Source organism: Centruroides sculpturatus, unplaced genomic scaffold (genome assembly GCF_000671375.1).
Source record: "Centruroides sculpturatus isolate CEXI.00-Female unplaced genomic scaffold, Cexi_2.0 scaffold327, whole genome shotgun sequence".
NCBI lineage: Eukaryota > Metazoa > Arthropoda > Arachnida > Scorpiones > Buthidae > Centruroides > Centruroides sculpturatus.
Window position 1 is genome coordinate 404,503 of NW_019384493.1, and position 18,499 is coordinate 423,001.

The 18,499-nt window shown below is 24.3% G+C and overlaps 1 protein-coding gene across 1 annotated transcript in view; it reads left to right on the forward strand.

Moving 5' to 3' along the window:
- The window catches only part of LOC111621850 (neural-cadherin-like), a 330,033-nt gene that overhangs the window by 33,750 nt on the left and 277,784 nt on the right, over positions 1-18,499 (forward strand). Inside the window, exon 3 of the mRNA XM_023364110.1 lies at positions 10,776-10,967. Within this exon, the coding sequence (XP_023219878.1) occupies positions 10,776-10,967 (192 nt within the window). The remainder of the gene's footprint in view (positions 1-10,775; positions 10,968-18,499) is intronic.

Below are 18,499 nucleotides of genomic sequence, written 5' to 3' on the forward strand. Positions count from 1 at the left end.
ATACATTATCATAATGTACTTTAAAAACTAAAATCGAGCGCCGTTATTTTAATATGACCCTATGTTCTAGTTTCGTCCTTTCATATAATTATTTGACCATATCGTTCTTTTCATCTATTAAAGTGTATGGTCCCTTATATATATACAGTATATATATATATATATATATATACGTGTGTGTGTATGGGGAGGACTATATAGGTTATCTGATAACGTCGCTGAAAATGCGTTTTGGTAGTAGACAAAATGGAGATGACTGTTTATGCGTGTTGAGAGTTGTTTTCTGTTAGCAGATGTTCTTTCTCTGTCTTTTTTTAAAGGTTTATAGAAAAACACGTGGGTTTTTACGTAAATTTCTCATCGTTTCTTATTTTTAAAAATCTTACCTTATGTTCGGTTCTCACGGAAACTTAAAATATGAAACAAAACTATCGACGACTTTTTACTGATTCTAGATGTCTCTGTTTTTAAGTGCGGCTTATACGATGAAATATCGACTTAATCATGTTCCAGTGTTGTTAAGAGTCTACTCAACTTTTATATATTAAATTATTTTTAGTCGACATTCGATAAAAGCTAAAAGGAAGACGATTTCGAACAAGTTCTCATGTAGTTCGAGTCACGTTTAATCAGTCATATTTTTTAATCTTAAGAGATGATTGAAGTGTCATAAACATTTAAAAAGAAAACAGTCTCTGGTCTTAAAATATTCTGATGAAAGTTAGTTTATCATAAAAATCAAATCTTTTTAAGTACTCTTTATTAAAAATTTACATCACTTATAAAAATCTATTAAATCAGCCGAAATTTAGTTTGGACATTAAAAAAAAAACTATTTTAATGTTAAAAAATATGTAAAATTATATAATATAGTTAAGAAAATAAAATTTTTATCATACAATTTTAATTAAATTTTAATTTTATTATTCTTTCTTTATCTTTCTTAATTTTAATATGGGTAAGTAATCAGAAAATAGTCTATTAGTAGATTTAATTATATTAGAAAAACGATTAGCAATTTTAATTAAAATTACTTTATGATAATTAAAAGTCAAGAATATTTTTGTAAATTTATCGAAAGAATATTTCCTGCTTTTTTTCTTCTTTCCACCGGAAAACTTTTTAAGATTCGAGAATGTAGAAATTGAATAGAAAATTTAATGATATTATGAAGTTTAACAATGACTAATCTAAATGTATTTTTGTACCTTTGGGATTCGAACCCACAAGCAATTGAATTGAATAAGAGGTAAGGGAAAAATACAGTTCTCTTCCACTTACAGTAAATTGTCCTTTCAACCATATCAATCCCGTGATCCTTTATTTTAGTCACGTTAAACAATGGTTGAAAAGAGAATTTTTACGCTTGATTGGATGATTCAAAATTGCCTCTAGCCAATAAGAATCGATTCGTGTGTTTTATTTGTCCAATATAATCCTACCGACCCCCATTTTTATATCGATCCCTTTTTAGAGTATTGCTCCATTATCACAGGCTGATAGTTTGCTCTGAATAAACCGATGTCTGATAGTTTGTTGAGTAGTTTAAAAGATTAACGTTTTATTCGAATTTCTATTGATTTTTTTCCCTTTTACTTAAACTGTCAAACCAGATGGGATTTTGATGTTTCTTTCGTTGTTTCCTTATACAACCTTCCGCATAAATGTTCTAGTTTTAGGAGTGTTATATGTTGTAAAGCCCGGCCGCTATCTAATGGATTATCTGTTTACGATGGCAATTTGCCATTCCGCAAGACCACAAATTAGTGTACCATAAGGTCATTCTATTCACGAAGTCACTGTGAGCAGAATGATTATGATCGAGCATTATTTTGATCATAATCATTCTGCACTGATTGCGTTTCGATTAACCTTAACGCAGTTTATTATTACACAGATACAGTTCAAAATATATTTATGATAGTTAATCTTTATTACCAAGTTTAGTGATTATTTCTTATTCGATGTCTAAACGGAATGTTACTCGCCTTCGGCAAATGGTTTATTTTGACCGAAGTTAGTTAATTAAAGACTTTTCTTCCTCTTGACTTTATCCTTACTTTTTTTTCTTTCTAGTCTCTATGGTTAAGTTAATAATCTTCAAGACCATTTTCTCGATAGTATTTGATTATAATTTGATAAACACAATTTATCATCTCTTTATTGGAGTTATCTGTGCTAAAATCTTTTACCTCTCTACTAATACAAAATTTGGAATTAATTTTTTTTTTAAATGTATATTTTTTTACTTGAAATATATGATTAATTCATGTAGTGCATTATGTAAGATAAATTATACATGCTATTATATTTAACAACATACTTAAAAAGCATGAAAGGTTATAAGCTTTAAATGTAGATGGAGAACAAAGAAGCCCTATCAACGTACTGTACAGGCTGTCTGAAGGTAAAGGATTAAGATAAGACGTCGAGTCTCAAAGGAAACTATGTTACTTTCGTTAACTTGAAGATTTCGTAGAATATCAATTATGTAACTAGTCGAGAATATAAATGCTTTTAAATTTGCTTTATGTCAATCGTTATTTTTCTTTAGACAACTCAAATTGATGTAATCGTCCATTTTATTTTTATCTCTCACTTCCTCTTCCATTTTATTGAATGTCTTAAAACTTCATCTAGCATAAATAATCGTTTCTTTAAATGTTACATCATTATATTATTTTGTAACATTAAGCATTACTAAGATCAAAGAACATCAAACATCTTACTAAATACTGACAAGTTTAATGTTCCGGATGGTGCCGGTAGAAATGAATTTTTAATTACCCTGTTATATTTATTACAGTTTTCATATGATAGAAAAAATGAAATTAATAATTTATTAATTAATTTCATAATTACATTTAGACGTGACGATCGAATTTGAATTTTCAAGTTGTCATCGAATATATTAAATAATGCCTATAAATATTCCCGTAGATTAAAATTAATAGGATTTTTGTTTAGTTCCATCTAGCTATCATTTTCAAATGTATTTTTTTATACATTTTTTTTATTTCGGTTTTTCTTCATCCTTTGCCTCTGTGGAATTCAACCTCCTTCATTCTCATGTCAGAAATTCTGTACTTGTTTGCTTTTCTACATCCATTCTTTCTTCATTTCTTGCTAGCCCATCTTTTACTCCCCCCAAAAAAGCTTGCTGTATATAGTTACGTCAAAGTTCTTATAAAGAAATATTACATTATTTTGCATTTTCTTAAGCTTTTAAGATGCTTTAAAAATTCATCGAAGGCAAGAATTTACAATGTTAATTTGACATTTTATCATTTACTATTAGCTTAGTTGGAAAGAAAAAATTGAACACAAGCGTTACTTTAAATAATTAAAAATTAAAAACAAAGGTTATTTAAATAATAAATACTAAATCTCCAATTAAACTGGAAGTAAATTTAATTGGATTTTGAATGTTTTTGTAAAGATAGATCATTAGTGGTTATTTCTTTTATTTTCATCCTTACTCACAAAAATTCTATCAGTTCATTTGATATCAACAACAACAACAACAACAACTATAGCTACATAAAAATATGCAAAAAAAAACATTGAGATATTAAAAACCAACATTCCAATAAGCCTGAAGCTTACAAAAATAAATTGGAACTAATAATAGAATAATTTATTTGAAAAAAATAATAAAAAGTTTTATTTGATTTTCTTATACATCTAAAAATGTATTGTTAGATTTATAAAAAACACACATTTTTAATAGATGATAGAGAATAACATCAAAAGATAACATAATTAAAATCATTGTATTTAAAATAAGATGTACTATAATGCAGCTAATTATTTATTATACTATATAAATAAAAGTATTTTCTTTCTTTATTTATTAAAAAAAACTCTTTTGCTTAATTTAAGAAAATAATTAAATTTTATAAAAAAGAACTTTTAATTATTTTATCTTTGTATTTTATAATATAAGCGTTAAATTTATATTAAAATTTCTAAGCTGAGACATTGTATTTAGCTCTTTCAATACATGTAATGGTTAATTCCTGAGAGGGTGACTTGGTAGAACATGCTTCGATAGTATTCAAGAGGCAACAGGTTACAAACCAATTGGGTATTTTCGCCATTTGTCTTGAACAAGTCTTTCAGGTCAGAAAGCATTGACATGATCAATGAATCATAGATGGACAGATTCTGGGATGCAGGAATAATTGAAGGAATTTTTCTACATATAAAAAATAAAAATAAAAACTAAATAAATAAGATCACCGATCAGAAATTTAAAAATTTCATCTGCTTTTTTTAGCGTGTATATTTATGGATAGACTCATCTCAGATTTTTATAAGTTTTCTTTTTAATAAAATTTAAACAATTTACAGTACACTGGAGATTTAAATTGATTTTTATTAAAAAATTTTAGGGTACGTGTTTGCATTGAAAAATAAATGTCATTATATTTTAATGTAAAACATCTTTAAACTTTCTGTATGATTATAATTACTGTAATTTATGCAAAAATCTTCCGAAAGTTTAAACATTCACTAATTTTTGATGCAAAAAAGATCGAGTTTCTATGTAAATTATACATACGAATATACAAACCAAACATTATTCACATTAATGAGATGTAGCCTATATATTACAAAATAACTTTTTCTTATATGGAATATTAGGTTAACAAAGAGAGATGAAAACAGATAATATAGATGAAAACTAACTCCATATTTTCTTCTTTCTTTTCTTCTCTATCAATATAGATGGAAAATTACTTTTCTTCTAGAGTATATCAGCTTAGTACAGCTTCTTTCTTTTTGCACGATTTTCTTTCTTTTTTTCGAATAATTAATTAAGCCAGTTAAATCTGCCCATTATCATGTCACATGCTTTATTAGCAGTTCCTTTGAAGTGACGTCAGAATAACGTCAGATCTGTTCTTTTAATCAACATCTGATTAAAATAAGATTATTATTATTTACAAGTAATCATTTCTTGAATGCATCCCGAATTATATTACAAATAATTGAAAATTAAAAAGAACGAAAAAAGTTTATAAATTTGAAAATAATTCATTGACGCTTCATAAAACAAAAAATAAAATAAACATATAAAAACTTAAGAAGCAAATATTTAAATGGGAAGAGAAGATATAAAATCCTTATTGAATGAAAGGAAACTTATCAAAATTATTCAACTAAATTCGTTCAAATTTGAAAATCATAAACATAAAAGAGGTTTTAAAAATTCGGATTAAATTACATAAACATTTCAAAAGGAAATTATAATAATAGAATTGGAATGGATTGGGGAAATTGCATTTCCTTTACAAAAATGTAATTTATAACTATAGTTATGACTAGCAACCAGTCATAAAAGTATTTAATTAGGGAAACATGTTACAATACTAGCTTATCTGGCTAATGTAGGTGAGTCCAATGCAAATTACCCATTCAGTCCACGTAAGAATCAGGAACCCAGAAATATACCGGTTTGCGACCTTGCCAATCGCATTACAGTCTAATTAAAGCAACATGTTTGATCTGAAACCCCAAAAATCGATACTGTCTTGGATGACTGATGAATTCCGTGTTGGGCAAAAGCATTGTCTTGTTACCAGATACGAAATTACGTCCATCTTTTCTAATATCTTATATAGAGTAACTGCTAACAAATGGGAAAACCACCGTAGCCTATAGGAACGAAAACGTCTTTCAAATTGAATCTATCCCTAAAGTAATATTGCCTAATAATTTATCTCGAAAAGATATTGTAAGCCATATTTTATTTTGTATATAAGTCCTTCGCTCATATATATATATAAGCTCTATATAATATTGCTTTTATTTTGGGATATCGATCGATCGGCCATTTTGAATCGGACAAAAGTTTATCGATAATAGAAGTGAAATAATGAAGCGCAGATTCTGATGAAATTTTGTTACAGTCAGAATGCATTAAGATGCAACTACAAAGCGCTGAATTATCCAGAGTTTCGTGTGCTATTCCATTTACTTCGATGACGTCCTCTGACGAGATAGTATTACGGTAAATGGTAGTCCAAACAATGCCTCCATCTATGAAATAATGTCGTCCATTATTCAATATCTGCCAGAAAAACGATCAGTCTTTTACTAGAAAAAACATACCAACCTCTGTGGTATGGTATAAACTATTCAAGAATTTACTAATGAACGTTGACAGTTGGGTGAAGGTTTTTAGAATAACCTCATAAAAAATGCCATCATCAAACCGGTCATTGTCGATTGTTCGCCAACACTCTGCATCGATTTGTTTCGTCAGCTTTTGCTTTCTTCTAATTTATCTGCTGAATTTAATTCCGGACTTTTACTCGTCTTCTGTCATTTAATACGCATGCGTACCGGAAGTGAGGATCAGCAGTTTCATTTGAATCGATCCAACATATTTTGCTCGCCTTTTAAAATTCGCGTTTTGTAAAGAACACTCTGAATGCTTTACAGATATCTAGTATATCGATCTGGCCTTTTTTTCTTTCTTACACAATCGAAGTTTATTGGAGAATTAACGAAATTTTACATCGTTCCTTCGCATCCTTCTACCGTATTGCGTTGTCATTTCCGTGCAATATATTCTTTCAGTGTTTAAAACGATTTAGAATTTACTTAAAACGAACAATGCTTACACACTTTCTATATTTATACCTATTGTCCTCTTTTCTGCTACGAAAAATTATTGATTGTAGTTATGCATATTTGGGTAGTCTACATCATATCTGACTACTCTCATATTCATACACCACAGTGTAAAAATATGCTATTTAATAAATAAGTACGTAGACAATAGAGACTTATTTTCATCTTTTATGAATAGTAAATAAAGAAAAATTGCAAAATGCAATTTAACAATGTTTCAGATTTTCCTGTAGTTATAAACTAAATATTTTTAATTCATCTACACGATATAATAAACTGATTTTCAATAATATGGCTTACCTGTGCAATAAATACGTAATTATTCTGTTGTAATGGAATGTATGCATATATAATTTAACTAGCGAATTGATTGGATTGAATTGAAAAGCTCTGAGAACCTTCGTTCTCGACAATGAGAACTTCCTCGCTGTAGAGTAATTAATTGTAGCTTCTTGAATGACTGATTGATTGACTGTAGGAAATTCCTGTGTAATCCAAAGGGAGAAATTCGAGATTTGTATATCATTATACCCCGAGGAGATAATTCGAAATGTTAGGTTGTTATTTCTTGTAAAAAAAACACGCTTGTTTTTGGTTAAAATAAAATTATTTTTGAGATTTTATATTGAGATAAATAGCAAAATTTATTTAGCAATATTTTGCTAAACGGTAACATATTTCATAATAAATTTTGGATTTTGTTTCTCCAGCCGTACCAAAACGATATAAATCATTAATCCCATGTACTGCTTGTCTGCAGATATAATCCAGAATGGCGACTTTAGTAAACGTAGGGAATGGAAGATGACGTCATTTAATCCCTATTGATTATGAGGGAACCAAGATTGTGGGAATTGATTCAGCTTCACGTGGATCTATATTTTTCCCCCTCATCTTTTGTTTTCGATTTTTTAAAACCGATATGCGTCAAGTCAATGTAATGTTACTTACTGAAGTAATGACTAATTTTATATTCGCTTTCCAGTAGTTTAATTATTCATGGACGATATATACAGTATAATGCAATCGATTTGTTTAGATAGGTTTTGTCTTTTTTGCATTCGCTTAGATTTAATTCTGACTTGGCAATAGTAAATTTTTATAGAATAATATTTTTAATGACTATTATTAATATTAAAATAAAGTACAGTTCGCAATGCGAATTCTTCCGGAAATTTCTGTCACGCAATATCGTGATATGTGAATAATCACTGGATTAAATGGCAACTAGGTCCTACGTGATAGCTAAAACTATTAAAGTTGTTGGAAGTTGGTAATACTTTTTGGTTTAAACTGTATCCCACTTTTAACTTTATGAGGTTTCAAGTTATACGAGAAAGAAAGAAAAAGAAAGAAAAAAAAGAGCATTCGTCATAATAAACGCGTTTCTCTCCTTTATAACTAAACTTTGTCATTTATGCCATCAAAATTTCTTTTCATAAGCGAAAAATGTTAATAACTTTTGGTTTAATAGGCTTTTGACCAATCAGCTCCAAAATCTCGACAAGATGACTTATTATTTAATAATTCTACTTTAAATACCAGGTTATTAGTCTTGCTATTAGCATCCCTTTGATAACAAAATTTGCTTTTCGTCGTTTTGTAATAAATTACCATTCATTTAAAACAAAATGAAACTCTCTGGCACTTGTTCACAATGGCCGAGTTCGTTTTTTTAATACATAAAATATCACGGTAATTTTTAATTTATAATTTATAACTGACTTCATAAATGAATTGGCCATTTTAAAACTGCAGGCTTAATCTTTTGAAGATAATATAACGAAATAAGACAATTTTTATTAATATTATGTTAAAATATTACTTTACTTTCACTTTTTGCACATTTTTATGCTTTAAATTCTATTTCATATTTATATACATATATTGAAGTCAAAAATGCACTTAAAAACTTTTTATGAAGTTATATAATTAACCTGAGATCTTAATATGCATTATTTAATTTTTCTCAAATTACGCAAATTAAAAAACTCAAATTTTGTCATAAATAAAATTCTTGAAGAGGAGGAAAGAAAAAATAATAATAAAACGTTTTTCTAACTCTGTTTAATCAAGAACTACGCAATTTAATGCTTTAGAGCTCTATTAGGATTGTAATTTAACTAAGTCGATGTTGCATTAGAGTACATTATATCGATCCAAATTTTTGCTCTGCAAACTTTTCTTTCCGGGGTTTTAATAATATATGACCTGTTCTCACTTGTTAAAGAGTACGAAATCAATCAACTGAATATTTTAATAGTTTCTAATAAAGATAAACAGGCCCTTCAAATCTAATGATCTATTTGATTGAATGTTTAACTAGATAAATTATGCACAGGAGAAGTTAACAATATACATAGGAATTAAAAGGAACTTTTATAACTTCAATGCACTGTGACCCTATTAAGAGGTTAGACTTAAATTTTGGGTGCTTTTAGCAGCACTCACTTTTACGAATATAAATATCTTTAAAATTTTATAAATGTCATAAACTTATCTTTGTAAACACTCTTAAAGTTCTATCCAAAGAATAATAAATTTTAATTTAAAAAAAATAAATAAATTTAAATTCATATTTAATAAATAACAAAATTAAATGGATAATACAATAATTATTTTAAAATAAGTAACTTGATAATACTGTTATTAAGCTTTTAGAGCAGATTTTTACTATATATATTTTTTTATTTTGAGACTGTTTCCCATATCAATATTGATGAAAATAAGTTTGAAATGATTAAAAACGGAGTACCGTTCTCGGTACAGTAGTACTGTACAGTACATAAATCATACTTTTTAAATTGTTAATTTTGTTTGGGAAAATCAGAATCGTTTCGTTTGTTTAATGTTCCTTTAGAGATTTATGTTCGTTTTACATGTCTTGGGAATATTAGTTACTGGTTCGATACTTAAGTCTCTGAGAATTCGTTATAATAAATCGTGACAGAAACTGTCCCAACGAGAGTAGACAAAACTCTTGTAATGACAATGAACGATTCTTTTAAAAAGTTTTCTTTTATCTTGTATAATGTAAAAAAATTATTGACACTTCTTTTCTAACGTAATGATAAAGAAAACACTACTTTACCAAAAACTTTGTTTTACCTGTGATACTTCAAAAGAAAACAAAATAATAAAGAAAGTTACAAAACTCATATTAGGAGAAGTCAAGCCAACATTAAGAGATCACTGCTCCAATTGACAAGTATATTATGAATCCCTTAGGGTGTTTCCTGACTTAATGCTTGTTGAGAATCACTGAAAACCACTAGTTACATAAGACAAATACTTTTTAAAGATAAATATTTTATTTTTTAAAAACAATTTTTTGTGGAGGTAAATAATTATCAATTTTAACACATATTTCTAATTTAAAATTAGGGGTAAGGAAATCTGTTAAAGCTATGTGTTGTTAAATGAAATAATTACATTACTTTTCACTTTGTTAACAAAAATCAATTGCTTAGGATGATGGAAATTGGGTACTTCAACCAAACAGATTGAATATGTTCACTTTACTTCTGTGTTTTTTAACTGTGAAGTCAAATAGACTAATGACTACATTAACTGCAAGCACTTAACATTAGATTGTTTCATTCAGTGTAAAATGAATGTTTGATTCTTATCAGCCTTCTTTTTTTTCCCTTTATTAACTGTAAACAATTTTTTTTATGTTTAAACATTTAATTAATTTACTCTTATCATTCTCAAGAATTACCAAATTTAAGAAAATGATGCAGTTTATAAATTGAGTATAAAGCTCTCAGAAACCAAATTTATCTAGAAAGATACTATATTATTATCTCTAAAGACATAAGCATATGAAAGATATATTTTTGATATTTTATCAATTCAATTATGAAGTTAAATATTCATTTTTAATGTATTTAATTTTCATTTTTATTATACAACTAGAGTTTTTATATTTAAACAAAATTAGGAAGAAAAATAGATACTGTACTTTAAAATATTAATAATATTTGCATTGCATTTTTTTTATTTAAAAAAATATATTTTTAAAAACTTTTTCAAATATTTGATAATAAATAATAATATCTGAATGTGAAATATTAATGGCATATATATAAATATATTGGTGCATAAATCAAATGATTAAATTCTCATTTCAGATCCTGAGAGACAGCGTATTATAATTCATATCAAGGATGTCAACGATGAACCTCCATATTTCATCAACAGACCATTACCAATGCAGGCAGTTGTTCAACTTAATGCACTGCCAGGAACGCCTGTATTTAAGTTACAAGCAAGAGATCCAGACACTGATCACAATATACATTATTTTCTTGTACGAGATAGAAGTAAGTGTTAATTATAGTGTGTTGTTTACATAGAAAAAAATTCATTTTATGAAAGGAAGTAATACATTTTTATTTTCAATACACAGAATAGCATTGAATTATTTTCTTTAAATATTTCAGCACAATAGAAAATATTTATGATTAAAAAACATGCAATAAATCTTAAAAAATGGTACAAAAACTTTCAGTATATAAAGAGCTTAAAATTTGAATCATAGCACATTGCATATTTAAAAATTATTAAATTATTTCTGCACTTAAAATTTTAGTATTTTGAAATTATATTTAAATTAAACTTTTTAAGTAGAAATTTTAATGAATCTCAACATGTTTTATAAATATCTAGAAGTATACTGTATATATATATATATANATGAAATTACTAGCAATTTAAATATTAGAACATATACAATGTTCTCTTAATCAAATAAGAATATAAAAGTTGCAAAAAAATTTAATGATAAATTTTATGTATTTAGTCTAATTTGAAAATTTATTTTTGCTTAAAATTAATTGAATTTTAAATAACTATGTATTTTTTAGTTAAATTTCTTCATTATATAAAACATATGATTGAACTGATTAATTGGCAAAAATCTTCTGAATTTATTGATAAAAAATTTAGCTGTTGTGCTGTATATTATTACAAATTTTTATCAAATATAATTTGTATCCTATAATATATTTTACTTAATATTAATTATTATTAATACTAATTTGTAAGTCTATGATAATTAATTTTGAAAATTATTATCTGAAAATTATTATTAAACTTTATTACTTTATATTTAAGGAGTTCCATTTTATTTATTTTATATTTTTATTCAAATTCTTTTACAAAAATAATTTTACTATAACTAAACATTTTATAATACTGTATTAAAGATAAAATTAATGCTGTTACCAAATAAGTGTACAGGAAAAATGAAAAAAAATAAAAAGGAAAACACTTAGAATAAAGGATGGTAAAAAAAGAATAACATACACAAAAAATAAATATTCTATTTATATAGACAATTCAACCTGAAACATCCTTTGAAATATTTAATATACTTATATTTTTCACATTGCTATTTAGATAATCCCAGTTTTTATTTGATACAAAATCACTAGTTTGTTCAATCTTAGTATGTAAATTTTATTCTCATATTTTACACTTAGATTATTGTAAAATAAAAGGATAGTGTTATTCATTGTAATTACAAATATTTTTCGATATGCATTGAATTTTATTAACAATTATTTATTATCCTATTTTATTAATGATATTACATAATTGACATATAACAAATTATATCACATCTATTTACAGAAATTGTTATAGTAAAAATATTTATTTATATTGATTGAGTTATGTAATAAGTTAATTCAACTTAAATTAAAAAATATATTTACTCAATTTTATGTATAGTTAGTTTGATTTTAAAATATTTGTTTTAAATCCATAGGAATTTATAATTTTAAAATATAAAGAATAGAAATTATAATATATAACTTGAGTTTTGCTCATATTGTTGAAGTACTGTATTGATAAATACTCCAAATTAATGAAACATTTAAGATCATTTTAATTAAAATAGAATTAAATAATTAATTGCAAATTGGACATCATTAACTTTTATTCATATAAAGAATACAGTTAAATAAAGTTAATTGTAATTGTTGTTTACTTTTATTTATAATATCATTAAAAGTTTATTAAAAGAATTACTATATGGCATAATATTGTTTACATTTGACTTCTCAAATTTAAAATGCAAATTAATAATGGTGTATACCAATATAAAGACAATCAGTTAAACTCAGTTTAATAGTGTTAATTTACTAAGAAAAAAACACAGTAAATAAACTACTCAAACAGTTTCAACATATATGAAAATGTCTGCCAGGAAAGGATTACTGAAAACCAAAATTTTACAAGTAAGATTAAGTCAACAACCAGTTTTCTTTTTACAATGCAAGTGAAGTAAGGTAATCTCAACGTGTTTGGCTCATAAAGGATAAAAAGAAACGAACAGTATCTAATGAAGAGAGAACATATAAAAAAAGAGGCTAATTGGTTGTTGTTTTAATTTTTACTTGACATGTGAAAATTTAAATAGAATCTATTCTAAATATTCTCCTTACATAAAATCATTTCTTGGCAAAGACTTTTTTTTATGTTGAAACTGTTCAAATGGTTTATTCAGTGTAATTTTCTTAGTAAATTAACACCATTAAGTTTCCTAAGTGATTATTATTAAATTTTTTAAAGTAACAAATCTTTTATATACTGGTAGATATAAAGGTAAACAAAGAACTGTCAAATGCATATACAAATAATAACATAGCTTATTTGTATATAAATTGTCTATATAAAAAATTTTGATTTCCAAGAGATCATTTTAGTTGAAAGTAATATTTAGATAAATATAATCAAATTGAAATAATTGATTTAAGTGATTTATTCATAGATTAGTATTGAGGGATATGTTATAGTTGATTAGCATTTTTTAAAATGATGTTAATGAATTAAATATACATAACATATATGTAGTACATAAGTAAATTTTGATATTGTCAAAGATCTTTTCAAAAATTTATATTAATCTTCAAATCTTAAATTAACTAAGGAGTCCAAAAATCAAACTTATAAACATTGTAGATATAACTATGCAAACTGGATCCTGTATAACTTGAATTTTGCTATTACTTCTTGAATAATAATCAACTAAACAAAATCAAGTTATTTATTTTTCCTTAAATTTAGAATAAATTTGCTATTTTAGTATTGTAATCTGCATAATTATTTCCACTTGTTATATCCAGAAAATATTTTTAGTACAAATATAAGTGCTATAAAAGTGATTTAAAAATTTTTCTAATCAATTTATGATGCTATGATTAATCTCTGAAATTAGATAAAATAATTATTCATTTATTATTGTAAACTTAAATATTTTATTAAACTTCATTCATCTTTCAATTTGTTAATTTGGATCATTTGTATAATTGTGTATAATTAAATCTACAAAATAAAAGTAAATGTAGATGTAAGTAACTAAATTAATTAAAATTTATATATTAAGGTAAATAAGAAAGCTAATTTTCAAAACATTAAATTAACAATAATTGAAAAATTTTAAATTAATTATGTTTATTACATAATGAATATTAAATTAAAATATAAAATTTAAAGAAAAAAGAATCATGTTTTACTTAATTTTTTTAAAGATAACTAATATTATATAAAATTGATTCCTTATTAAATTACTTAATTTCTAAATTATAAACAGTATATTTTATCTTGCTTTAAAAACTATTTAATAAACAATGTTTAACAATATTTATAATTAATTTTATCCTAACAAATGTAAACTAAAATTTAAATTTTATGTAGATAAACTTTGTTTGTTTACATAAATTTATAATTATAAGTTTGCATTAGCAACTTATTTAAATTAAATATCATAAATGATTTAAAGCAAATAATATAAAAAAGATATCGGAATTATTCTGAGATTATTAGAAATCAATTATTTTATCTGGTTGTCAATTTTATTTGATTGTTCATCTATAATTATTCATGAAGTCAAAATAGTCATTAAAAAGTTATAATATTCAAAGTAATATAATGCTAAATTTTAAATCTTTGATAATTAAAAAAAATAGTGATGGAAAAATTTTTAAATAAAAATATCATTATAATTTTTGAATAAACAGAAATGCTAAATTTGAAAATATTAAAAAAGTATAAGATGAATCACTAATAAATGTATGTAAATAGAGAATATAAAATAAATTTAAAAATTTATAAAATCAATTTCCAAAAGTGTGTCTGGAATGCACAATTTATTACAATAGAATAAATATGTTAATCATTACATTTATTTACTCTGAATATCTACTAAAAGTTTAAAATTGGTTTTTATAAATTATGTTATTTGCAATCTATAATATCTGCTTAACTAAAATATTTTCTTCACATTCAAATTCAATAACCATGTTTATCTTTGAAATTAACCAGTATAAAAGACTCTCTTATATTGTCATTATTGAGTTTAAATGTCTTACATAGCTTTCATATCAATTTTCAGGTGTTATCTAATGTATATTCAGCATATTGAAAGTGATTAATGGCTATTAGGACAATTTGCATACTTATCATGTATGCTTCATTATGCTGTCAAATATATCACTTAGCTGAAATTTCTGTCCAGTCATGTTTGGTATTAGATTATTTTTCATTCACAGTATTGATTAATGACTAACAATTGGTTGCAATTAGCTAAATTTATAAAACTTTCTAACAGATGTTTTAAACATATTTTATTTATTCAGTCTTTATCTTCAACTTTTCTAGATTTTTAAAAACTATAAGTAAACAGTATTCTAATTGAAAGTATATAAATTATTTACAAAACAGTCTGAAATTCAATTTTCTTTATCATTAACTTTTTATGTATACTGATGTTATATATATAAAGCATAAAAATTTTTCAAAACTAGATAAGTTTTAAATTAAAATCAATAAAATCTTACACTGTTTTAAAAAATTATTCAACACATTCTTGCATTATAAATCATTCTCTTCAGTCCTAGCCTTAGGCATAAGCTGAGACTAAAAATCAAATTTTTATAGCTGCAAGTTTATAGATTTATGTTCTTTTACAATTTATTTGTCTCACATTTTTTATTATTTAACAATTAATCATAGTTTTAAACATACAAAAATGAAGTATTTATTATTTTTATTATTATAACAAATCCTATATTTTAAATGCTTGCTAGTGTAATAACATTCATATAATAAATTTCTATTAATACATAATTATTATTAATTCTATGCTATATCTTAATCTTTATTAATAAACTATTTATCATTAGGTTTCAAACTTAAACATTAATTTCAGTTATAAACTACTAGTTAATTAGCATCCTATAAACAATTGTTATTCAGTTATTAATAAATTTAAAAAAAAAAAAANAGGACACTATCAGACTACTGGAGAAAAGCGATTATCAATTATGGGTGGAGAAAGACCTCCACAGTTTTATATGTCAAAATATGAAGCAACTATTCCAGAAAATCAAAAAAAAGATTCTGAGTAAGTAAAAATTACTATTGATTTATAATTTACAAGCTTTTTAAAAGACTCTTAAATGCAAAATAACAATACAAAAATCAATGTGTTTTTCATAAAATATCTGGAAAAGTGGTATATTCTATATTTGAATGTACAACTAAAAATCTAATCTTTTTCATAACTTAAAGTTTAATTGCAAATAATTTTTTTTTTCTTTTTGTAAATTTAATAGTTTTGAATATATTGAATATCTAACCTATATGATTAATATTTATTCAAAAATGACATTTTTCAATAATCTATGAAGAAAATTTCTATTCTGTTATGTTATTGAAATGTGAATAAAGAAATTTTTGATTGATTGCTTATATTTGATTGATTATCTTATTTAGAAATGATCATCATTTTGAAATAAATATAATTTGATAATTCCTGGAACTTATTCATGGAAAATCATTTTTTATATAGTTTTAATTAATTAATTGTATTTGAAAAATTTGCTATTTCTTTATGTTATGAATTAAGTGAAAAAAGAAATGCTAGTGTTAAATGCATCTCATCATGTTTGTTTATTTGTATGTAAATATGATAAATTAAGCATAAGTATTAAATATTTTCAATCAAATTTTCTATTTTAAAATTTGGCAATTCTCAAGGAATGTATTGAAAAACTGTCAAGTCAATAATACAATTTGGTTTTATAATTTCAATTTCATTTCAAAAGAAAATATTTTATTGTCAAATGATCTACCAGATTATTCATCAGGCTATATTAAGAGTATTTTAATAATCAGATGTATAGCAATTAATTTTTAAAATAGCCTTAATGTAGCCTGATAAATAATCCAGTGGATCATTTACAAATATTGAATTGGTATTGTTGTATATGTTATTAGAAAATATTTTATGAAATTTCTTATGTTATTTTGTGGAATGAAAAGCTTCTTGAACTTTTTCTTAATATTCATTTGATTAAATCATTTTGACTCCTGTTAATTATATTCTTCAAATATAATTTTTCAATCTCATATACATAAAGTAAACATTTACAGTACAGTACAAAACAATGAATGAAATTATTATTGAAAGATTTTATCATATATCTAATAATAAATAACCACTCGTTCTTATTTTTATACTAAATATACCAATATTCTGCTATAACTAATCTAGTACTTCTACTAACAATGCATAACTTTTTACTTTTAACTTATATTGCAAATTACAGAATATTGGACATATATATAATATTTATCAAGCTCTTTTATTAGTTGAAAAAAATCTATCATTTTAATATTAAATAACTGCATCCAATGTCAGTTAAGTTACAGAAAGTTTATTATAAGTGAAAAATAAACAATTTCAAGAGAAATTTGAAAGTGAAAATGTTATTGTTTCATGTATAAAGTTATAATGAAAGATTTCTGGATAATGTTGTTGGGCTGATTATCTATAAAATTATCCATAACTGTCAAAATTAGTTTAAGAATTAAAGCTTTTGAATAGAAAAATTGGAAGAATTAAGTTGTATAATTAGTTCTCTTGGGAAATTTTGTAGATTCAACAATATAATTATGGTAGATGGGCTGTTTTCATAAGATGTTCTGACAGTAAATAACATGTTGCACTTTTGATATATGATCCAGACTGTAGTTAAAACAATTTTAGAAAATGTCAGTACATTTTATTAATGCTTTCTTCCTCTTATTTAGCATATGGGAAATTCAAATAATCATGTAATGAAAATTCCAAGTCTATAAATTTTAAAATTATTCCAAAAATTCAGTAAATTTATTGAAATATAAAAATAAAAATAATTTTCAAATTAAATTATTTTAATATTGTTTAGTAAATTTAATTATGTATAGTTTATGTGAAAAATCTATCTATCCTTTATTAGATATAATTTGAAACTCAAGTATCTGTTTTGTCTGTTTTATATGTTTACACATCATTCTTAGAAGTACATATAAATTTTCTCAATTTGTTTGTCATTTATCATCATTTTAACAGGAATATTATTAATCTGATAAACAAGTTTTGCCATGATACATGCAATAGATTATTACTTTCATTGAAATTTATCTGCATATATTTATTATTTAAACAATACAGTATATAAATAAGATAAAGTTTTCTCATGTATGATAATATAAATTAGTTTTCTCAAATAAGTATTTACCTTATAATTTCCATTACTATACATTTATTTGAATAATGAGAATATTTATTAGCAATATTTAAAATAAATTAAAGTAAAAGTTATTAAATTAAAAATATGATGCATTTTCATTACACCATAATTAAAAACAATTTGTAATTTTCATAAAGTGAGTATAATAAAATAAAAACAACTCAATTTATATTATAAAAAATTACTTTTAAATTATTCAATTAAATATTTTCAACTGGGTTTTAATGATATTTGAAGTGATAAAACAGTAGGTCTATAGAGATTGCAAGTTT